This window comes from Cherax quadricarinatus, chromosome 82 (assembly GCF_038502225.1).
Source record: "Cherax quadricarinatus isolate ZL_2023a chromosome 82, ASM3850222v1, whole genome shotgun sequence".
Lineage (NCBI taxonomy): Eukaryota > Metazoa > Arthropoda > Malacostraca > Decapoda > Parastacidae > Cherax > Cherax quadricarinatus.
In genome coordinates, this window is record NC_091373.1 from 6,358,768 (window position 1) to 6,379,552 (window position 20,785).

Sequence of the window (20,785 nt, forward strand, 5' to 3'; positions counted from 1 at the left end):
ATCCCCTACAGATCTAAGTCTTTCTCATGGAAATAATACTAATATTCTCATGGAGAGCTTTCCCAGATGTGGATTTTGTCTTCAGTGTTGAATTTTTATTATTTTTTTTTTTAATTTAGCAGCAGCTGTAGCATGTGGGCTCCATTATAATGACATTCGACATTGTGCATTTGTTTTGTTTTTGGAAATGTTATGGAAAAACGTACATCCAAAATTGAATAGCATGTGGAGAGGCCTTCATAGTATGTGTTATTAAATATTGGGTGCTCTTTTTCATTGGAATTTACCCCCCAAAAAAATCACACTGTTTTGATGAACTTGATAAGTCAGCCTACTATACTATGTTCTCTTGGACTTCATTTCCAGGTTATATATACTATATTTTTTTGTGAAGTACTATTTCGGCACCATTCCTTCCTAGTTTACAGTTTGTAAAGTAAAAGGACACAAGTGCAACTAATGTGACATTTTATTGTGGCAACGTTTCGCTCTCCAGGAGCTTTGTCAAGCCGTTACAAACAGTACATGGCCACAGAGGGTATATATAAGCTTAGAGTGAGGTGCAATACTAGTGGTAGCAGGTGTGATATAAGTTGTAGTAGTAGTAGTAATACAATATGGTAGAACAAATAACTTGCACATGAGTAAAAGGATATAAATGCTATTACTTGGGTAACGTAAAAATATAAGTTAGACAAATATTTCTGTTGAAGGCTGGATTAGAGAAGGCCTGTTTCAAAGTTCATCCTCTGTAATGTGCTTGTGTGGTATTAGCAGGAGAGACTATGTGATGGCAGGATTTACTGTTCAGGAGGATTCTTGCTAAGACTTCAGAGATGGTGAAGCTGCCTTTGTTTTATTTAATTGTATTAGAAACAGTGATTAGTGGTGATTCAAGGCACTTGCGTCTGCGGAAATTGGTTTCTTTGATCACTAATTGGGCATCCCTGAATTTCATGAGATGACTGGTGGAATTCCGGTGTTGTATGCAGGCATACAACACATTAGTTGCATTTGTGTCCTTTTACTTTACATATTGTCAGTAATTCTACCAAAATATATACAGTGGACCCCCGGTATTCGATATTAACCCCTTCAGGGTCCAAGGCCAAAATCTGAAGTGGTGCTGCAGTGTCCAAGATATTTTGAAAAAAAAAAAAAAATGTTTTTTCTTACAGAATTAAAGAGCATATTTTTGTGAAGGTAATAAGACAAAAAAAAAAATTCTGATCAGTACTTACCGAGATACAGTGCCAAGAAGTTTGTCCAAAATGATGTGGTGGCGGCAACATCGACGAATTCCACATACGCTCATTACTTTATTTAGCGGTTTTTGTCGTTTTTTCTTTTCTTTTCCAATTTTTTTTTTCCTACTAACATTTGGGGCCTGAGAGACCAATACTGTATATAATGTATATAGTATATAAACTCACTGTATTGAACACAATAACTGCACTAAAGTTATTATCATATTATTGTTTACTACTGTTGTTTATTACAATAAACATGCACAAATCTTGTATAATACTAATGTTCTATCATATATTTACATATTTACAATCACTGGACATGGTTTTAGAACTGCTGGAGCTTGTGGAACTCCTTGAAACGAGGCACCATACACAGAGGCACCTTACATTCCTCACACAAGCCGAGTGTCTTTGTGTCTTTGTTGCCGTCGTTTTGTTTGTGCACAGACAACACATCTCTTCTGAGCAAATTTCTTCTGGGTTGAAGGAAGCTGTATTATGAAATGGTCACCTTCCCTCCTCAAACGCTTGGGTATATCCTGAGGAATTCGAGGACCTTGTTGTATAGCAGGTGTTCTTACCTGGTACTTCATTATGAGTTGTCTGACAACAGACAAACAAAATTCACCATACGGTGGTCTGTTGCCAGTCTTTATTTGGTACATATTATATGCATTGAGCATTGAAATGTCCATGAGATGGAAGAAAAGTTTCATGTACCACTTGTAACTCTTACGAACACAATCAACAAAACCAATCTGCATGTCACATTTGTCAACCAAGCACATGTTTTGTGTAAAATCAATCACTTGTCACTGGTTTTCGAATACGTTCATTAGTCACTCGATCAACTTTGCCACTGTCTTGCATTTCATTACGGTGAATGGTTGTCAACAATGTGACATCTCGTTTGTCATGCCACCGTAATGCCATGATGTCATTGGCAGTAAACACCTGCACGTCATCACCACGAGCACCTGCGTTGAGCCTGGGCATATGTTTACGATTAGAACGCACTGTGCCATACACATCTGTCTTGTTCACTCGCATGAAATCACTGAGTAATGGGCTTGTGTACCAGTTATCGGTATATAATGTATGCCCCTTACCAAGATAAGGTGCCATCATGTTTCTCACTACATCACCTGAGATACCCAATAACATCTTGGTATCTTTCAATGTTTTACTTCCCGTGTATACAACAATATCCAACACCAGGCCACTGTCACAGTCACAGAGTACAAACAGTTTTATACCAAAGCATTTCCTCTTGCTCGGTATATACTGCTTGAATGACAGTCTACCTTTGAACAAAATCAAAGACTCGTCAATTACAAGATTCTTGAATGGATAAAAGTATATGCTGAACTTTTGTGTGAGATACATGAAAACATTTCTAATCTTGTATAACCTGTCACTTCTGTCAGGCCTGGTTTCGTCAGTGAAGTGCAACATACGTAACAGTAAGATAAACCTGTTCACTGGGATGATTTCACTGAAGACCGGGGTAGAAATTAGCCGATCTGTGGACCAGTATGCTTTTATATTATGCTTATAGACATGAGGCATAAGCATTATTGTTGCAAAAAGCAAATACATTTCTGCAACAGTCGTCTCTTTCCACCTGTGTAGTCTTGACTGTGGTGATATGATCGTATTTGCCATGGTGTACTCAAAATACTTATTACTTTCCCTGACAATAGTTTCAATCAATGGCTGGTCAAAGAAAAATTCAAAGAATTCCAGTTCATTGGCCGTGGTTCCAAGGGGACAAGTAGGTAGAATTCCACTTTGAGAGTCATCAAAGTGGTGGGGCTTGGGTACAAAGTTGGGATTTTGCTGCCAATCCCAGATACGGTTTGCTGGTGGATACTGGACATCATAGGCTGGTTGTGCGGGTGGTTGTGATTGTGGTGGGCTGGTGGCTGACGCTCCGCTTTGTCCTTGAACTGAGCAGCGTGGGTCCCAGTGTGGGCTGGTGAGTCACGCATGGCGGTGCCACTACCATCACCACTACCACCATCTACTGATGCCTGTGGTCTCTCCATGCCAAGTGTAGCCACATCATCCTCACTATCACTATCTAAACCTGGTGTAGGGCCACAGGATGTACTCCGGGATGTACTCCGTCCCCTGGGCACAGCATAGGGTACACTACCCGAGCGCATGCGGCGGCGCACATACCGACGCTTTGCTGGTGAATATGATTCCTCACTATCACTACTCGAATGATCAAGTGCAATAAAATCACAATCCACGTCACTATCATCATCATTACTGAAGTCAGAGGCCTGGCCACGCGAAAATATTAGTTTTCTCTTGCATTGAGGTACAACCGACCGTGAGTCACGAGTGCCCACACCAGAGGTAGAAGGTTGAGGATCGTCAAGGTTTTCCGCACTATTATCGATATCCTGGTCATTCCTTTCGGTCACTAACTGATCAAAGCCATAGAATTTGTCTTCATTTCCACTTCCATCAGTGTCAGAACTATCAGATAGGAAGAGGAAAGTCCCAATTTTCCGGGGAGTGAGAGCTGACTTGCGACGAGGCATGGTGAACAAGGGTAACCGAGCCGGGCGTTCCCACAATGCTATGCGGGCGCCTAGATTTTTTGTTTATGGCGCGCACCCACCACGCAGACAATAGCTGTGTTGCAATAGCTTGCAATAGCTGTGTTAGGGTGATTTTCATCCATAAAGGTTTGCAGTTCAACCCACTGTGCACACATTTCCTTAATTTTTGAAGTAGGCACAGTGGATTCCACAACTGGCATACGCTTCTCAGGGTTAGCCCCAAACCCTTCAAAATCTTTCTTAATTTCCATACTAATTCTCACCCTTTTTACCACAGGGTTGGCACTAGAAGCTTTCTTTGGGGCCATGGTGACTTATTTTGCAGAAACAAGCACCAAAAACAGTGATAATATGGAATGTACCGAATGTATCCTTAGATGCACGCAGACTGGCTGGCTTGTAAACACTGGCACACACAGGGCAGTTCAGGCCACACATGGACACGTCTCGTACGAGTTTTCAATCGAATACCGAGGCAAAATTTTTGCGTTAAAATGCATCGAATACCGGATTTATAGAATACCGATGCCATCGAATACCGGGGATCCACTGTAGTTTACAGTTATTGTGACTTCTTTGTTCTCCCTGTCAGTGTCAAAAAATTACCCTCCTCTATTTACTCACATATACTTTGTGATGTACGGAGTTATTGTCTTCTTTGTATCACACATCTGAATTAGTGTCATGAATGTTGCACAGTACAGGAAGGCCCCACTCATTCAGCAGGTTAGGTTCTGGGCTATTGCTGTAAAATGAATCATATTTTTTTTCATTTTCAAATGAATATAAAAGCCTGATAACATGTTTATATTGTACTATCATAAATGAAGTGGGCGATAGAGCTCGGCATAAAAAAATGCATGTACAGTACACACATTACTTACCTTAAAATATTTTTGTCCTTAGCTTATAATGAATGTTGAATATATTTATTGTAGGAAGTCTGAATAAATTGAGAATGGGTATATTTGAAACCGTTGTACAGTGGAACCTCTGCTTACGAATTTAATCTGTTCTATGACCTTGTTCGTATCCTGATTTGTTCGTATGCTGGGTTAATTTTCCTTATTTAAATTAACTGAAAAGCCATTAATTTCATTCCGGCGGAATTCCTGCTCTCAGGAGGCACGACAAAATACAGTGGAGCCCCGAGTTTTGAACTTTCTTCGTTCCAGAAAGCTGTTACCAAATGAATTTATTCCCATAAGGAATAATGTAAATTAGATTAGTCCATTTCAGACCCCCAAAAATGCACTTACAAAAGCACTTACAATAATACACTTACATAATTGGTCGAGTTTGGAGCAGCTCGCAACTCGGGGTTCCACTGTACTTCAATATTTCACTAATATCAACTCTATGGCTTATCTTTTTTTTTTTTTCAACAAGTCGGCCGTCTCCCACCGAGGCAGGGTGACCCAAAAAAGAAAGAAAATCCCCAAAAAGAAAATACTTTCATCATCATTCAACACTTTCACCACACTCACACATTATCACTGTTTTTGCAGAGGTGCTCAGAATACAACAGTTTAGAAGCATATTCATATAAAGATACACAACATATCCCTCCAAACTGCCTATCTATCTATAACAATTCATCTAATGTGACATAATAAACAATATTAATAACATAGAAACATGATATGTTCTCTAGAATGAATAAAATAGGCCATAACATGGCGACTGATGGAGTTGACAGGAGCAGTGGCAGCATCCGCCATTTACTCTCCCACTGACTATAGTATCTTCCTATGCTCTTATTATAAGAGAAAACAGAGTGTTTGTGAAGGCTAACTGCATTAGATCACTATGCAGTTTCATAAGGAAAACATATTGTAAAGAAATAAATGGTGTATGTAGTATTACAGCATTTACCTTGGAGAAGAGATGCTTGCGGAGGTTGATGGTGGAGAAGAGATGCTTGCGGAGGTTGATGGTGAAGAGATACTATCACTTAATCACTTAACTTAATTGCTACACTCTTAATGCTGCACCTTATCACTGAACTTAACTGCTACAATTTGCTGGCGCAATAGCCTTTATAAGCTCTTGCTTTAGTATTGTGCATATCGTAAGTGTTATGCTGGTACGCTACCCTCACACCTTGTTTGTGTTTTTCTATGATATCAAGCTTTACTTCCATACCCATCATCCTCTTTTTCTTCTCAGCACTGTCCTTTGCACTTGCTTTCTTAAGACCCATGATTAGAAAAAAGAAATACAGTGGAACCTCAAAAATCGAACTGCTCCCAACACAACCAATTATGTAAGTGTATTTTTGTAAGTGCTTTTATAAGTGTATTTTTGAGGGTCTGAAATGAACTAGTCTAATTTACATTATTCCTGATGGGAATAAATTCATTTGGTAAAGGCACTTGAACAGCCTTCTGGACAGAAGAAAGTTCGATATTTGAGGTTCCACTGTATGGCGAAATAATTGCACGAAACGTAAGAAAAACACAAAAATTCCTTCCACTGCGAGTATGCATGTGTTGTTGTGGTTCTGAGCCTGCCATCTTGTGGTGGTGTTCTGAAGCTCACTTATTATTTTTATTATAATTATTATTAAAATATGCAAGATTACAGGTATGTCTTGCTACTCCTACTTACACTTAGGTCACACTACACATACATGTACAAGCATATACGTATATATATATACACACACACCACTCTGGGTTTTCTTCTATTTTCTTTCTAGTTCTTGTTCTTGTTTATTTCCTCTTACCTCCATGGAAAAGTGGAACAGAATTCTTCCTCCGTAAGCCATGCGTGTTGTAAGAGGCAACAAAAATACCAGGAGCAGGGGGCTAGTAACCTCTTCTCCTGTATATATTACTAAATTTAAAAAGAGAAACTTTCGTTTTTCTTTTTGGGCCACCCTGGTCATGGATTCGGGCCGTGGGGGCGTTGATCCCCGGAATAACCTCCAGGTAACCCTGCTACTACTACTATTACTACTACTATTACTACTACTATTACTACTACTATTACTACTACTATTACTACTACTATTACTATTACTACTATTACTATTACTACTATTACTATTACTATTACTATTACTATTACTATTACTACTATTACTATTACTACTATTACTATTACTACTACTATTACTACTACTATTACTATTATTACTACTACTATTACTACTACTATTACTACTACTATTACTACTACTATTACTACTACTATTACTACTATTACTACTACTATTACTACTATTACTACTATTACTACTACTACTACTACTATTACTACTATTACTACTACTACTACTACTACTACTACTACTACTACTGATTCTACAATTACTGCTACTACTATTACTGCTACTACTATTACTGCTACTACTATTACTACTACTATTACTACTACTATTACTACTACTATTACTACTACTACTATTACTACTACCACTACCACCACCATAATAATCATTATTATTTTATTAATAATAAATGTATAATAGTAATAGTAATAACAGTAAGGAAAAACTTCAAAAGGCTGCCAGTAGTTGGCACCACCATCAGCAAAACATTGGTAACCACTACTAGTATACTTTTCACCTGTCTAGGCTTAACCCTTTCAGGGTTTCAGCCGTACTGGTACAGCTTATGCCCCAGGGTTTTTGATGTACTAGTACGCCTAAATTCTAGCGCCCTCAAATCTAGTGAGAGAAAGCTGGTAGGGCTACATATGAAAGAATGGGTCTGTGGTCAGTGTGCGCAGTATAAAAAAAATCCTGCATCACACAGTGCGCAATGAGAAAAAAAAAACTTTGACCGTGTTTTTGGATTAAAACGGTGACTTTGCACTGTATTTTCGTATGGTATTTATTGTTGTATTCTAGTTTTCCTGGTCTCATTTTATAGAATGGAAGACATATTACAGAAATTGAGATGATTTTGACTGGTTTTACAATGAAAAGTACCTTGAAATTGAGCTCAAAGTAGCAGAAATGTTCTAATTTTACCAAAGTTCAAAAGTAAACAAATCATGCTATGCATCCAATACACGTCAACTGGTGAGTCTAATATTCTTTCACAAGTGCGCTGATATTATTTATACCATTTCTACACTAATGCAGTAGTCTGCATAACAGTAAATCTATTTTTTGTAAGAATAAAAATTCAAAGTGGAAAGCCAAAGAAATATAAGAGGGGCCTGGGGATGTGACTAACGAACAGAGAACTTGTTATTTTAGTGCCAGGAACGTCTTTCTTGTTTATTCTGGACCCTATTCGGAAATTGGCACCTTTTGAAATTTGTGTGAAATTGGCAAAATTGCTAAATTCTGACCACTTTATTGGATAGTTGAAATCGGTAAATGGGTGGTTTCTTGTACTCATTCGATAGAAAAAATGGAGTTTTAGCGAAGTAGTTATGATTTTTATCAATTAGTACAATGGAATTGGCTGAAAATATGGCTCAAAGTGGGCAAAATCGCTGATGCATAAACATCGTCGATACCGCTAACTTCGCGAGAGCACAATTCCGTAAGTTTTCCATCAAATTTCATATTTTTGGTGTCATTATGATCGGGAAAAGACTCTGTCTTTTCATAAGAAAAAATAATTTTTTTTTTAAATTTTGGGACCGTGAGAACAAGTGTCGGTGAGGGCCTGGGGACCCTGAAAGGGTTAAGTAGTCTGTTAGTATTAGGTTAAGTCTGCCCGAAATGCCTCGGCATGATAGTGGCTTTCTTTGCTCCAATCATATTATGTAAACACGCGTTGTAACCTTTGCAAAGAAATAATTTTTTTTTTTTAACAATTCGGCTGTGTCCCACCGAGGCAAAGTGACCCAAAAAGGAAAGAAAAAATCCCAAAAAAGAAAATACTTTCATCATCATTCAACACTTTCACCTCACTCACACATAATCACTGTTTTTGCAGAGGTGCTCAGAACACAACAGTTTAGAAGCACATACGTATAAAGATACACAACATATCCCTCCAAACTGCTAATATCCCAAACCCCTCCTTTAGAGTGCAGGCTTTGTACTTCCCATTTCCAGGACTCAAGTCCGGCTATATAAAAATAACCGGTTTCCCTAAATCCCTTCACTAAGTATTACCCTGCTTACACTCCAACAGATCGTCAGGTCCTAAATACCATTCGTCTCCATTCACTCCTATTGAACACGCTCATGCATGCCTGCTGGAAGTCCAAGCCCCTCGCCCACAAAACCTCTCTTACCCCTTCCTTCCAACCTTTTCAAGGATGACCCCTGTCCCGCCTTCCTTCCCCTACAGATTTATACGCTCTCCATGTCCTTCTACTTTGATCCATTCTCACTAAATGACCAAACCACCTCAACAACCCCTCTTCAGCCCTCTGACTAATACTTTTATTAACTCCACACCTTCTCCTAATTTCCACACTCCGAATTTTCTGCATAATATTTACACCACACATTGCCCTTAGACAGGACATCTCCACTGCCTCCAACCGCCTCCTCACTGCTGCATTCACGACCCAAGCTTCACACCCATATAAGAGTGTTGGTACTACTGTACTTTCATACATTCCCTTCTTTGCCTCCATAGATAACATTTTTTTTGTCTCCACATGTACCTCAACACACCACTCACCTTTTTTCTCTCATCAGTTCTATGATTAACCTCATCCTTCATAAATCCATCCGCCGACACGTCAACTCCCAAGTATCTGAAAACATTCACTTCTTCCATACTCCTCCTCCCCAATTTGATATCCAATTTTTCTTTATCTAAATCATTGGATACCCTCATCACCTTAATCTTTTCTATGTTCACTTTCAACTTTCCACCTTTACACACACACTCCCAAACTCATCCACTAACCTTTGCAATTTTTCTTTAGAATTTCCCATGAGCACAGGATCATCAGCAAAAAGCAACTGTGTTAATTCCCATTTTATTTATTTACTTATTTATTTAAGGAACCTCCCTTGAGGGGAGAGTTCACATCCTGAAAGTTCGTTCTTATCCAGAAGCGAGAAATTGACCGAATGACTGTTCGTATCCTGGAAAATTTGCATGGTGGGGCTTTCGTAAGCCGAGGTTCCACTGTATTAGCAAAACACTGTAAACCGAAGTGCTGTAAAGCAAGGCCCTCCTGCATCTGGAAAATTAATCAAAAGTCTACATTAAGTAATGTTTGTGTGATTTATTGCCTTTGAGATCATTGTGTATTGATTAGTGTATTATAGATGATAGGACACTTAGGAAAACATTATTGAATATGCTGCAGTCCTCTTAGTCACTGCAAAGTCCTAGGACTGAAATGTATCCAGTAAAGATATACCAATAAAGATATTTCCTATCATCCACATTGTCAATATTGTTATACCTTATATTGATTACTTTGATGTATTTTTTAAGTACATGTACTTGTTTCTTCATTATCTTATATGAGCATGGTTAGGATCCCTTGAGGATTGACATTGCATTTAACTTTCATTGGGTCATCTTGAAAATTTGTATCTTCATTGTAAAGTTAATTGCATTGTGAAAGCAGTTTTTTCGTTTGAAATTTTAATGCATTAGTTACATCTTCAGCAACGAAGTGAAAGAATTCGGCGAGGTTTCCCAGATGTAGAATCAATTTTGGATCGATCAGAAGTGCCACTAATGGGACCCCACACACCAATCAGAGATTTCATTGAATTAACCTCCAGTGGCTCTGGATCAGGTATGTCCATCAGACCAGTAGAGCAGTTGACATAAAAATCTAAAAAAAAAAAAAAAAAAAATTGTGAAAAATTGAATTCCATTTTTTGCATATTTCATTTGTTCACCATTTGTAATATTTTTTTAGATGCTGATTTTTCTGGTACTTTTGCAGGTCTGCCATTATTGGTCCAGCGAAGTATTGCCAGACAAATCCAACTCATAGAAATTATAGGTAAAGGGCGATTTGGAGAAGTATGGCGTGGTCGATGGCGTGGTGAATATGTTGCTGTCAAAATATTCTCATCAAGGTATGGAATGTGCTTAATAACATCGTAATTTGAGATGCTCTTTATTTTATACGTGACTGGGAGGCTGCTGTCAGCTATATAAAAGGGGAAGACAGCAGAATTTAGCAATGTTTATTGAAGAAATAGGTATTAATTTTGGTTCTGTGGATTATTTAAATTGTGGTGTTCATGCACCTCTGGAAAGATAACTAGAGAATGAATGATGGTGAAGGTGTTTTCTTCTTTAGTTTGTATTACCATGGTGTTAGTTTTTTAGTTTAATATGTTTATTATGCACCCCATACCCATCCTGTTGGCGGTAGTCAAAAGATTACAGAGATACACAATTGGCCCAGGGACTGGACTCCAAAGTTTTGATAGCTGAGCAAGTTACAAAGGTAATGAGCTAGATCTGGTCATAATCATGACCAAGTTACAAAGGTAATAAGCTCCAGGTAGAGCTGGTCACACATGAATAATTGCAAAGGTAATGAATCATAAATACATTAATCATGAGAATTTACAAAGGTAATGAGCTCCAGGTAGAGCTGGTCACAATCATGACAAGTTTCAAAGGTAATGATTGATAAATGTTATGACATGATTACAATCATAGACAAATTACAGAGTAATGAGCAGTTAACAAACATAGTAGGGAATTCATCCATTGCCCCAACAACAGATGTTGCTAGGTGCCTGTCTCTCCTCAGCAGACAGCCATTGCAAACAGCAGTAAGTTGCCCACGGATCTGCTGCTTGCACGAGCACCATCGACCCTCCCCAAGAGGTCAAAGAAGCCAGTGACTCCGTTAGCAGCCCGATGGAGAGCTGCCCTAGGGACATGTCAGCGTCCTGGTGGACTCCAAGTTGATTGAAGATCCCAGGCCCTCATGTGCACGGATGTTGAAGCTTGAGGAACTGAGTAAACACTGCCTGTGGCACACCTGAAAGCTGCCTTGTGGTCGAACTCCACGATGCTGTCCCTGTAGTGGAAGTTCCTGTGAGCCCGGCAGTCCCTGCAGTGCCATCGCTGACATCGTGGGTTAGGGGAGAAGTACCCTCTACAGATGGGGTGGCGCTGGGAGTTGGGTGGGTGAGGCGGGGAGACGGGCAGGGGTGAGGCGGGAGAGACGGGCAGGGGTGAGGCGGGGGAGACGGGCAGGGGTGAGGCGGGGGAGACGGGCAGGGGTGAGGCGGGGGAGACGGGCAGGGGTGAGGCGGGGGAGACGGGCAGGGGTGAGGCGGGGGCGCCGGGCAGGGGTGAGGCGTTATGAGAGGGTCACTGTTTACCACCCTCCCCCTCCCCCTCCCCCTCCCCCCAGCCGAGGGGGGGAGGCGCTGACTGGTCCTGACTCAACAACACCAAACCATCTAAAACTGCACAATACTTCAACTATTTACGCTGAAACGATGCACTGGGATGTCCGTTCGCTGCTCTGGTATCTTCTCAAAGCATTCAAACTGAGTTCTGTTAAGTATGGACCTGGTCAGCCTCTTTGACCAGGAGCTATCCTTGAAAATCCGGCAGCTAGCCCGCTACACAACCTGCCGTGTCGGCCATGTTGAGCACTGTAATGTTACCATGGTGGGAATAGATTAATGTGTAAAAGATATTGAAATTGAGAATGTACTGTATATCTATATGTTATAGAAACTAAGTACAATTTATATCATATTATACATCTCAGATATTCTTATTCTTCACCTGTATAGTGCACCATTGCTTGTAACCCTTGTTGGCTAATAGTAAATATGCTCTTAGTTAACTATTTCTGTAACCTAATTTTAATACTTGGCTTAGGCCCACATCTGTGCACCTTGTGTGTTCCTAAGCATCAGAGGAAGTGGTGGAAAAACACTTGTAGCTGAGAAAATATGTTGTAATCAATTTCCTTAATTCTTATTTTTTTTAACACATTGGTTGTTTTATGCCAGAAAAAAAGAGGAAACACATTCACCATCATTCACTTAATCATCATGTCAGAAATGTGCTGATATTAGAGTTCAGATGACCCTTTGAACTGCGACATCCTCACCCCTTCCCTTTAGAGTGTAAGCACTGTATTTCCCATTTCAAGGATTCAAGTTCACTTTAACAGTTTCCCTCAGTGCTGTATGACCCTTGTTAGTTTAGCACTTTATTGGATGATAATAATAATAATAATAACAGTTTCTCCTGAATCCCTTTATAAATATAGTTAATGAAATATTAAATATTATAATGAAAACTACTTAGATAACATCAGTTTTGTGAGAATCTACAAAAAAACCTCACTTGTGTAATTTTTTTTTTTTTTTATTGAAAATGATGACTTGTGTATTTTAAACCAGTTTTTCTGTTGTAATAGGGATGAGCGTTCTTGGTTCCGTGAAGTAGAAATTTACCAAACAGTGATGTTGCGACATGACAATCTGCTTGGCTTTATTGCTGCTGATAACAAGGGTAAGCAGTCTTAATTTTTCTGTACATTTTTTTTTTTCCAGATGAAAAACTAGTATTGCATTTTCAACTTAAAGTAGCACTTTGAAGCCTGTTTTTGCAAACTGTTACTGTACTTACTGTTTATTAGAATCTTAGATTTTTATTTATGTCTTTGTTTGCTGGTATCTTTAGTAAAGGATGCTAAAAACTATAAACATTCTCTACCTTTTCCTAACTTGTTGAATTCTGTGAAAACATAACATAACAACAACCTTTCCACAAAATGTATTAATCTCTTTTTTCAGATAATGGGACTTGGACACAGCTGTGGCTGGTAACAGACTACCACGAGAATGGATCACTATTTGACTATTTAATGCGGTATACAGTAGATACAGCTGGAATGATACGCATGGCATTATCCATTGCTACTGGCTTAGCCCATCTTCATATGGATATCATGGGTAATAAAGGTAAGTCCTTTAATAATAATATTTGGCCATATTATACTTCTGTGTTTTATCCTCTAAATACATAACTACATATCAGAGTGCATGATCCTAGTGGAATATTACATTTTTAATCATAAAGTGGAGCATTTTTACGGAACTGATGGGAATTTGCTCGTGTTTTCAGGAAAACCAGCTATTGCGCATAGAGATTTGAAGAGCAAAAATATTCTTGTCAAGTCCAATGGTACGTGCGCCATTGCTGACTTGGGTTTGGCTGTGAGATATGATTCAGCCACCGACACTGTAGATATTGTCCCAAATAATAGAGTGGGCACTAAAAGATATCTTGCTCCTGAGGTAATTACAGTATACTTAGTTTTTTTTTTTTATTATTAACACACTGGCCGATTCCCACCAAGGCAGGGTGGCCCGAAAAAGAAAAACTTTCACCATCATTCACTCCATCACTGTCTTGCCAGAAGGGTGCTTTACAGTACAGTTTTTAAACTGTAACATTAACACCCCTCCTTCAGAGTGCAGGTACTGTACTTCCCATCTCCAGGACTCAAGTCCGGCCTTCCGGTTTCCCTGAATCCCTTCATAAATGTTACTTTGCTCACACTCCAACAGCACTTCAAGTATTAAAAACCATTTGCCTCCATTCACTCCTATCAAACATGCTCACGCATGCCCGCTGGAAGTCCAAGCCCCTCGCACACAAAATCTCCTTTACCCCCTACCTCCAACTTTTTCTAGGCCGACCCCTACCCTGCCTTCCTTCCACTATAGACTGATACATTCTTGAAGTCATTCTGTTTCGCTCCATTCTCTCTACATGTCCGAACCACCTCAACAACCCTTCCTCAGCCCTCTGGACAACAGTTTTGGCAATCCCGCACCTCCTCCTAACTTCCAAACTACGAATTCTCTGCATTACATTCACACCACACATTGCCCTCAGACATGACATCTCCACTGCCTCCAGCCTTCTCCTCGCTCCAACATTCATCACCCATGCTTCACACCCATACAGGAGCGTTGGTAAAACTATACTCTCATACATTCCCCTCTTTGCTTCCAAGGACAAAGTTCTTGGTCTCCACAGACTCCTAAATGTACCGCTCACCCTTTTCCCCTCATCAATTCTATGATTCACCTTATCTTTCATAGACCCATCTGCTGACACGTCCACTACAAATACCTCCTCCATACTCTCTCCCTCCAATCTGATATCCAATCTTTCATCACCTAATCTTTTTGTTATCCTCATAACCTTACTCTTTCCTGTATTCACTTTCAATTTTCTTCTTTTACATACCCTACCAAATTCATCCACCAATCTCTGCAGCTTCTCTTCAGAATCACCCAAGAGCACAGTGTCATCAGCAAAGAGTAGCTGTGACAACTCCCACTTTATGTGTGATTCTTTATCTTTTAATTCCACACCTCTTGCCAAGACCCTCGCATTTACTTCTCTTACAACGCCATCTATAAATATATTGAACAACCACGGTGACATCACACATCCTTGTCTAAGGCCTACTTTTACTGGGGAATAATCTCCCTCTTTCCTACATACTCTAACTTGAGCCTGACTATCCTCGTAAAAACATCTGCCACATTGCCCCCCTATCCACCCTGTCATACGCCCTTTCCAAATCCATAAATGCCACAAAAATCTCTTTAGCCTTATCTAAATACTGTTCACTTATTTTTTTCACTGTAAATACCTGGTCCACACACCCCCTACCTTTCCTAAAGCCTCCTTGTTCATCTGCTATCCTATTCTCTGTCTTACTCTTAATTCTTTCAATAATAACTCTACCATACACTTTACCAGGTATACTCAACAGACTTATCCCCCTATAATTTTTGCACTCTCTTTTGTCCCCTTTGCCTTTATACAAAGGAACTATGCATGCTCTCTGCCAATCCCTAGGTACCCTACCCTCTTCCATACATTTATTAAATAATAGCACCAACCACTCCAAAACTATAACCCCACCTGCTTTTAACATTTCTATCTTTATCCCATCAATCCCAGCTGCCTTACCCCCTTTAATTTTACCTACTGCCTCACGAACTTCCCCCACACTCACAACTGGCTCTTCCTCACTCCTACAAGATGTTATTCCTCCTTGCCCTATACTCGAAATCACAGCTTCCCTATCTTCATCAACATTCAGCAATTCCTCAAAATATTCCCTCCATCTTCCCAATACATCTAACTCTCCATTTAATAACTCTCCTCTCCTATTTTTAACTGACAAATCCATTTGTTCTCTAGGCTTCCTTAACTTGTTAATCTCACTCCAAAACTTTTTCTTATTTTCAACAAAATTTGTTGATAACATCTCACCCACTCTCTCATTTGCTCTCTTTTTACATTGCTTCACCACTCTCTTAACTTCTCTCTTTTTCTCCATATACTCTTCCCTCCTTGCATCACTTCTACTATGCTAACTTTCTCTCCCTTACATCTCCTTTACATCATCATTCCACCAATCGCTCCTCTTCCCTCCCACACCCACTTTCCTGTAACCACAAACTTCTGCTGAACACTCTAACACTACATTTTTAAACCTACCCCATACCTCTTCGACCCCATTGCCTATGCTCTCATTAGCCCTCTATCCTCCAATAGTTGTTTATATCTTACCCTAACTGCCTCCTCTTTTAGTTTATAAACCTTCACCTTTCTCTTCCCTGATGCTTCTATTCTCCTTGTATCCCATCTACCTTTTACTCTCAGTGTAGCTACAACTAAAAAGTGATCTAATTATCTGTGGCCCCTATATAAACATGTACATCCTGAAGTCTGCTCAGCATTCTTTTATCTACCAATACATAATCCAACAAACTACTGTCATTTCGCCCTACATCATATCTTGTATACTTATTTAGTTATAGTTTAAATTTTCTATTTGGAAAATATAATTTATTATGCACAAATAACCCACAAATAGGCCCAAAGTCAGACTGAAATGTTGTCATTTGCTCTCTCTCTCTCTCTCTCTCTCTCTCTCTCTCTCTCTCTCTCTCTCTCTCTCTCTCTCTCTCTCTCTATCTCTCTCTATCTATCTCTCTCTATCTATCTCTCTCTATCTCTCTCTATCTCTCTCTCTCTCTCTCTCTCTCTCTCTCTCTCTCTCTCTCTCTCTCTCTCTCTCTCTCTCTCTCTCTCTCTCTCTCTCTCTCTCTCTCTCTCTCTCTCTCTCTCTCTCTCTCTCTCTCTCTCTCTCTCTCTCTCTATATATATATTTTTTATATATATATATATATATATATATATATATATATATATATATATATATATATATATATATATATATATATATATATATTATATATATATATATATATATATATATATATATATATATATATATATATATATATATATATATATATCTTTATGTCTCTCTATCTCTCTCTCTCTCTCTCTCTCTCTCTCTCTCTCTATCTCACCTATGTGTGAGTTATTTGTGTATTGTTCCAGTCATGGTATTGTGCCATTTTGTTCTCTCCTATACTTTATTTTTACTGCTGCTACTTCTATGATGATTTCTGCAACAATGGCTGTAATGACAACTTCAACATCAACAGTGACAACATAGTAGAGATGCTCCTCGCTTTACAATGGTTCGACTTACGTTCATTGATAGGCTAATCTTGTAACTAACTAAATGCCAATACACAAATAACCCGCACATAAAAGACAGAAGCTTACGATGACGTTTCGGTCCGACTTGGACCATTGACAAAGTCACACTAACAGAGGAGGAGCAGAACGGTATTGTGCCTTTTTGTTATAAATGCCAATACTGGTATTTAGTTAGTCATTTTTGGTTTATTTACGTAATCAGTAACAATAGTTATCTATTTACATATATCATTTATATTCATATTTCACTTGTGATATTTTCAACTTACTACATGTTCATTGAAACATAACACCATCGTAGGCTGAGGAGCACCTGTGCAGGGAATAACTATGTTATACACAATCATAACTGATGCTCCAGCATTCATAAAACAAATACTTTCTCAACGTTATAACTTGGACATCATTCATGAGTGCAGATTACAGTGGACCCCCGCATAACGATTACCTCCGAATGCGACCAATTATGTTAGTGTATTTATGTAAGTGCGTTTGTACGTGTATGTTTGGGGGTCTGAAATGGACTAATCTACTTCACAATATTCCTTATGGGAATAAATTCGGTCAGTACTGGCACCTGAACATACTTATGGAGTGAAAAAATATCGTTAACCGGGGGTCCACTGTATTTGTAATTTTAGCATTAGTAAGTTGCAGACTCCTTTTATTTTTTTATTACTACTGTATTTTAATTATTTTTTACCCCTACAGCTGTCTCTAATATCCTTAAATGTTTGATGGTTTTCAAGAGATGAGTAAAATTAAGAAATTTTGCTTGGTCTTGTAGAATAAATTGTAATGGAGTCATTATTATAATGGAGGGTAGGAAAGTGAAAGGAATAAAACATTTACAGATAATACGTACTTTGATTTTGTGATGTGTAAGCATAAAGCAGTGAAGAGGTGATTAAGGAAAAGAATAGCTTGGACAACTAGCAGACGTGTGTGAGCATGCTAGGAGTCAGTAGAGGCAAATGATTTTTGGGACTCGGTGAGCTGTTGGAGTGCGAGCAAGGTAACATTTGTTAAGGGATTACAGTTAGCCAGACTTGAGTCCTGGAAGTGGGAAGCACAGTGCCTGCATTCTGAAGGAGGGGTTGGGATATTTACAATTTTGAACTGTAGTATCAGCACCCCTCTGGCAAGACAGTGAATGATAGGGAAAGGGTTTCTTTTTTGGGTTACCCTGCCTCGATGGAAGATTGTTAGTTTGTTGAAAAAAGATAATATTGATAGGTAGTAGGTTGGTAGACAGCAACCACCCAGGGAAGTACTGCCGTCCTGCCAGATGACTGTGAAACAAAAACCTGTAACTGTTTTGCATGATGGTAGGATTGCTGGTTTCTTTTTCTGTCTCATAAACACGCTAAGATAACAGGGATATCTTGCTACTCCTACTTACACTTTGGTCACACTTCACAGACACGCACATGCATATATATATATACATACATCTAGGTTTTTCTCCTTTTTCTAAATAGCATTTGTTCTTTTTTATTTCTTCTATTGTCCATGGGGAAGTGGAAAAGAATCTTTCCTCCGTAAGCCATGCGTGTCGTATGAGGAGACTAAAATGCCGGGAGCAATGGGCTAGTAACCCCTTCTCCTGTATACAATTACTAAAAAAGAGAAGAAGAAAAACTTTATAAAACTGGGTTGCTTAAATGTGCGTGGATGTAGTGCGGATGACAAGAAACAGATGATTGCTGATGTTATGAATGAAAAGAAGTTGGATGTCCTGGCCCTAAGCGAAACAAAGCTGAAGGGGGTAGGAGAGTTTCAGTGGGGGGAAATAAATGGGATTAAATCTGGAGTATCTGAGAGAGTTAGAGCAAAGGAAGGGGTAGCAGTAATGTTAAATGATCAGTTATGGAAGGAGAAAAGAGAATATGAATGTGTAAATTCAAGAATTATGTGGATTAAAGTAAAGGTTGGATGCGAGAAGTGGGTCATAATAAGCGTGTATGCACCTGGAGAAGAGAGGAATGCAGAGGAGAGAGAGAGATTTTGGGAGATGTTAAGTGAATGTATAGGAGCCTTTGAACCAAGTGAGAGAGTAATTGTGGTAGGGGACTTGAATGCTAAAGTAGGAGAAACTTTTAGAGAGGGTGTGGTAGGTAAGTTTGGGGTGCCAGGTGTAAATGATAATGGGAGCCCTTTGATTGAACTTTGTATAGAAAGGGGTTTAGTTATAGGTAATACATATTTTAAGAAAAAGAGGATAAATAAGTATACACGATATGATGTAGGGCGAAATGACAGTAGTTTGTTGGATTATGTATTGGTAGATAAAAGACTGTTGAGTAGACTTCAGGATGTACATGTTTATAGAGGGGCCACAGATATATCAGATCACTTTCTAGTTGTAGCTACACTGAGAGTAAAAGGTAGATGGGATACAAGGAGAATAGAAGCATCAGGGAAGAGAGAGGTGAAGGTTTATAAACTAAAAGAGGAGGCAGTTAGGGTAAGATATAAACAGCTATTGGAGGATAGATGGGCTAATGAGAGCATAGGCAATGGGGTCGAAGAGGTATGGGGTAGGTTTAAAAATGTAGTGTTAGAGTGTTCAGCAGAAGTTTGTGGTTACAGGAAAGTGGGTGCAGGAGGGAAGAGGAGCGATTGGTGGAATGATGATGTAAAGAGAGTAGTAAGGGAGAAAAAGTTAGCATATGAGAAGTTTTTACAAAGTAGAAGTGATGCAAGGAGGGAAGAGTATATGGAGAAAAAGAGAGAAGTTAAGAGAGTGGTGAAGCAATGTAAAAAGAGAGCAAATGAGAGAGTGGGTGAGATGTTATCAACAAATTTTGTTGAAAATAAGAAAAAGTTTTGGAGTGAGATTAACAAGTTAAGAAAGCCTAGAGAACAAATGGATTTGTCAGTTAAAAATAGGAGAGGAGAGTTATTAAATGGAGAGTTAGAGGTATTGGGAAGATGGAAGGAATATTTTGAGGAATTGTTAAATGTTGATGAAGATAGAGAAGCTGTGATTTCGTGTATAGGGCAAGGAGGAATAACATCTTGTAGGAGTGAGGAGGAGCCAGTTGTGAGTGTGGGGGAAGTTCGTGAGGCAGTAGGTAAAATGAAAGGGGGTAAGGCAGCCGGGATTGATGGGATAAAGATAGAAATGTTAAAAGCAGGTGGGGATATAGTTTTGGAGTGGTTGGTGCAATTATTTAATAAATGTATGGAAGAGGGTAAGGTACCTAGGGATTGGCAGAGAGCATGCATAGTTCCTTTGTATAAAGGCAAAGGGGATAAAAGAGAGTGCAAAAATTATAGGGGGATAAGTCTGTTGAGTGTACCTGGTAAAGTGTATGGTAGAGTTATAATTGAAAGAATTAAGAGTAAGACGGAGAATAGGATAGCAGATGAACAAGGAGGCTTTAGGAAAGGTAGGGGGTGTGTGGACCAGGTGTTTACAGTGAAACATATAAGTGAACAGTATTTAGATAAGGCTAAAGAGGTCTTT

At 39.0% G+C, this 20,785-nt stretch overlaps 1 protein-coding gene across 1 annotated transcript in view; it reads left to right on the plus strand.

Moving 5' to 3' along the window:
* LOC128702861 (TGF-beta receptor type-1 babo) overlaps positions 1-20,785 on the plus strand; it is a 158,969-nt gene that overhangs the window by 93,538 nt on the left and 44,646 nt on the right. The window contains exons 10-14 of the mRNA XM_070102641.1: positions 10,375-10,507; positions 10,661-10,796; positions 13,124-13,218; positions 13,503-13,670; positions 13,834-14,040. Of these exons, the coding sequence (XP_069958742.1) occupies positions 10,375-10,507; positions 10,661-10,796; positions 13,124-13,218; positions 13,503-13,670; positions 13,834-14,040 (739 nt within the window). The remainder of the gene's footprint in view (positions 1-10,374; positions 10,508-10,660; positions 10,797-13,123; positions 13,219-13,502; positions 13,671-13,833; positions 14,041-20,785) is intronic.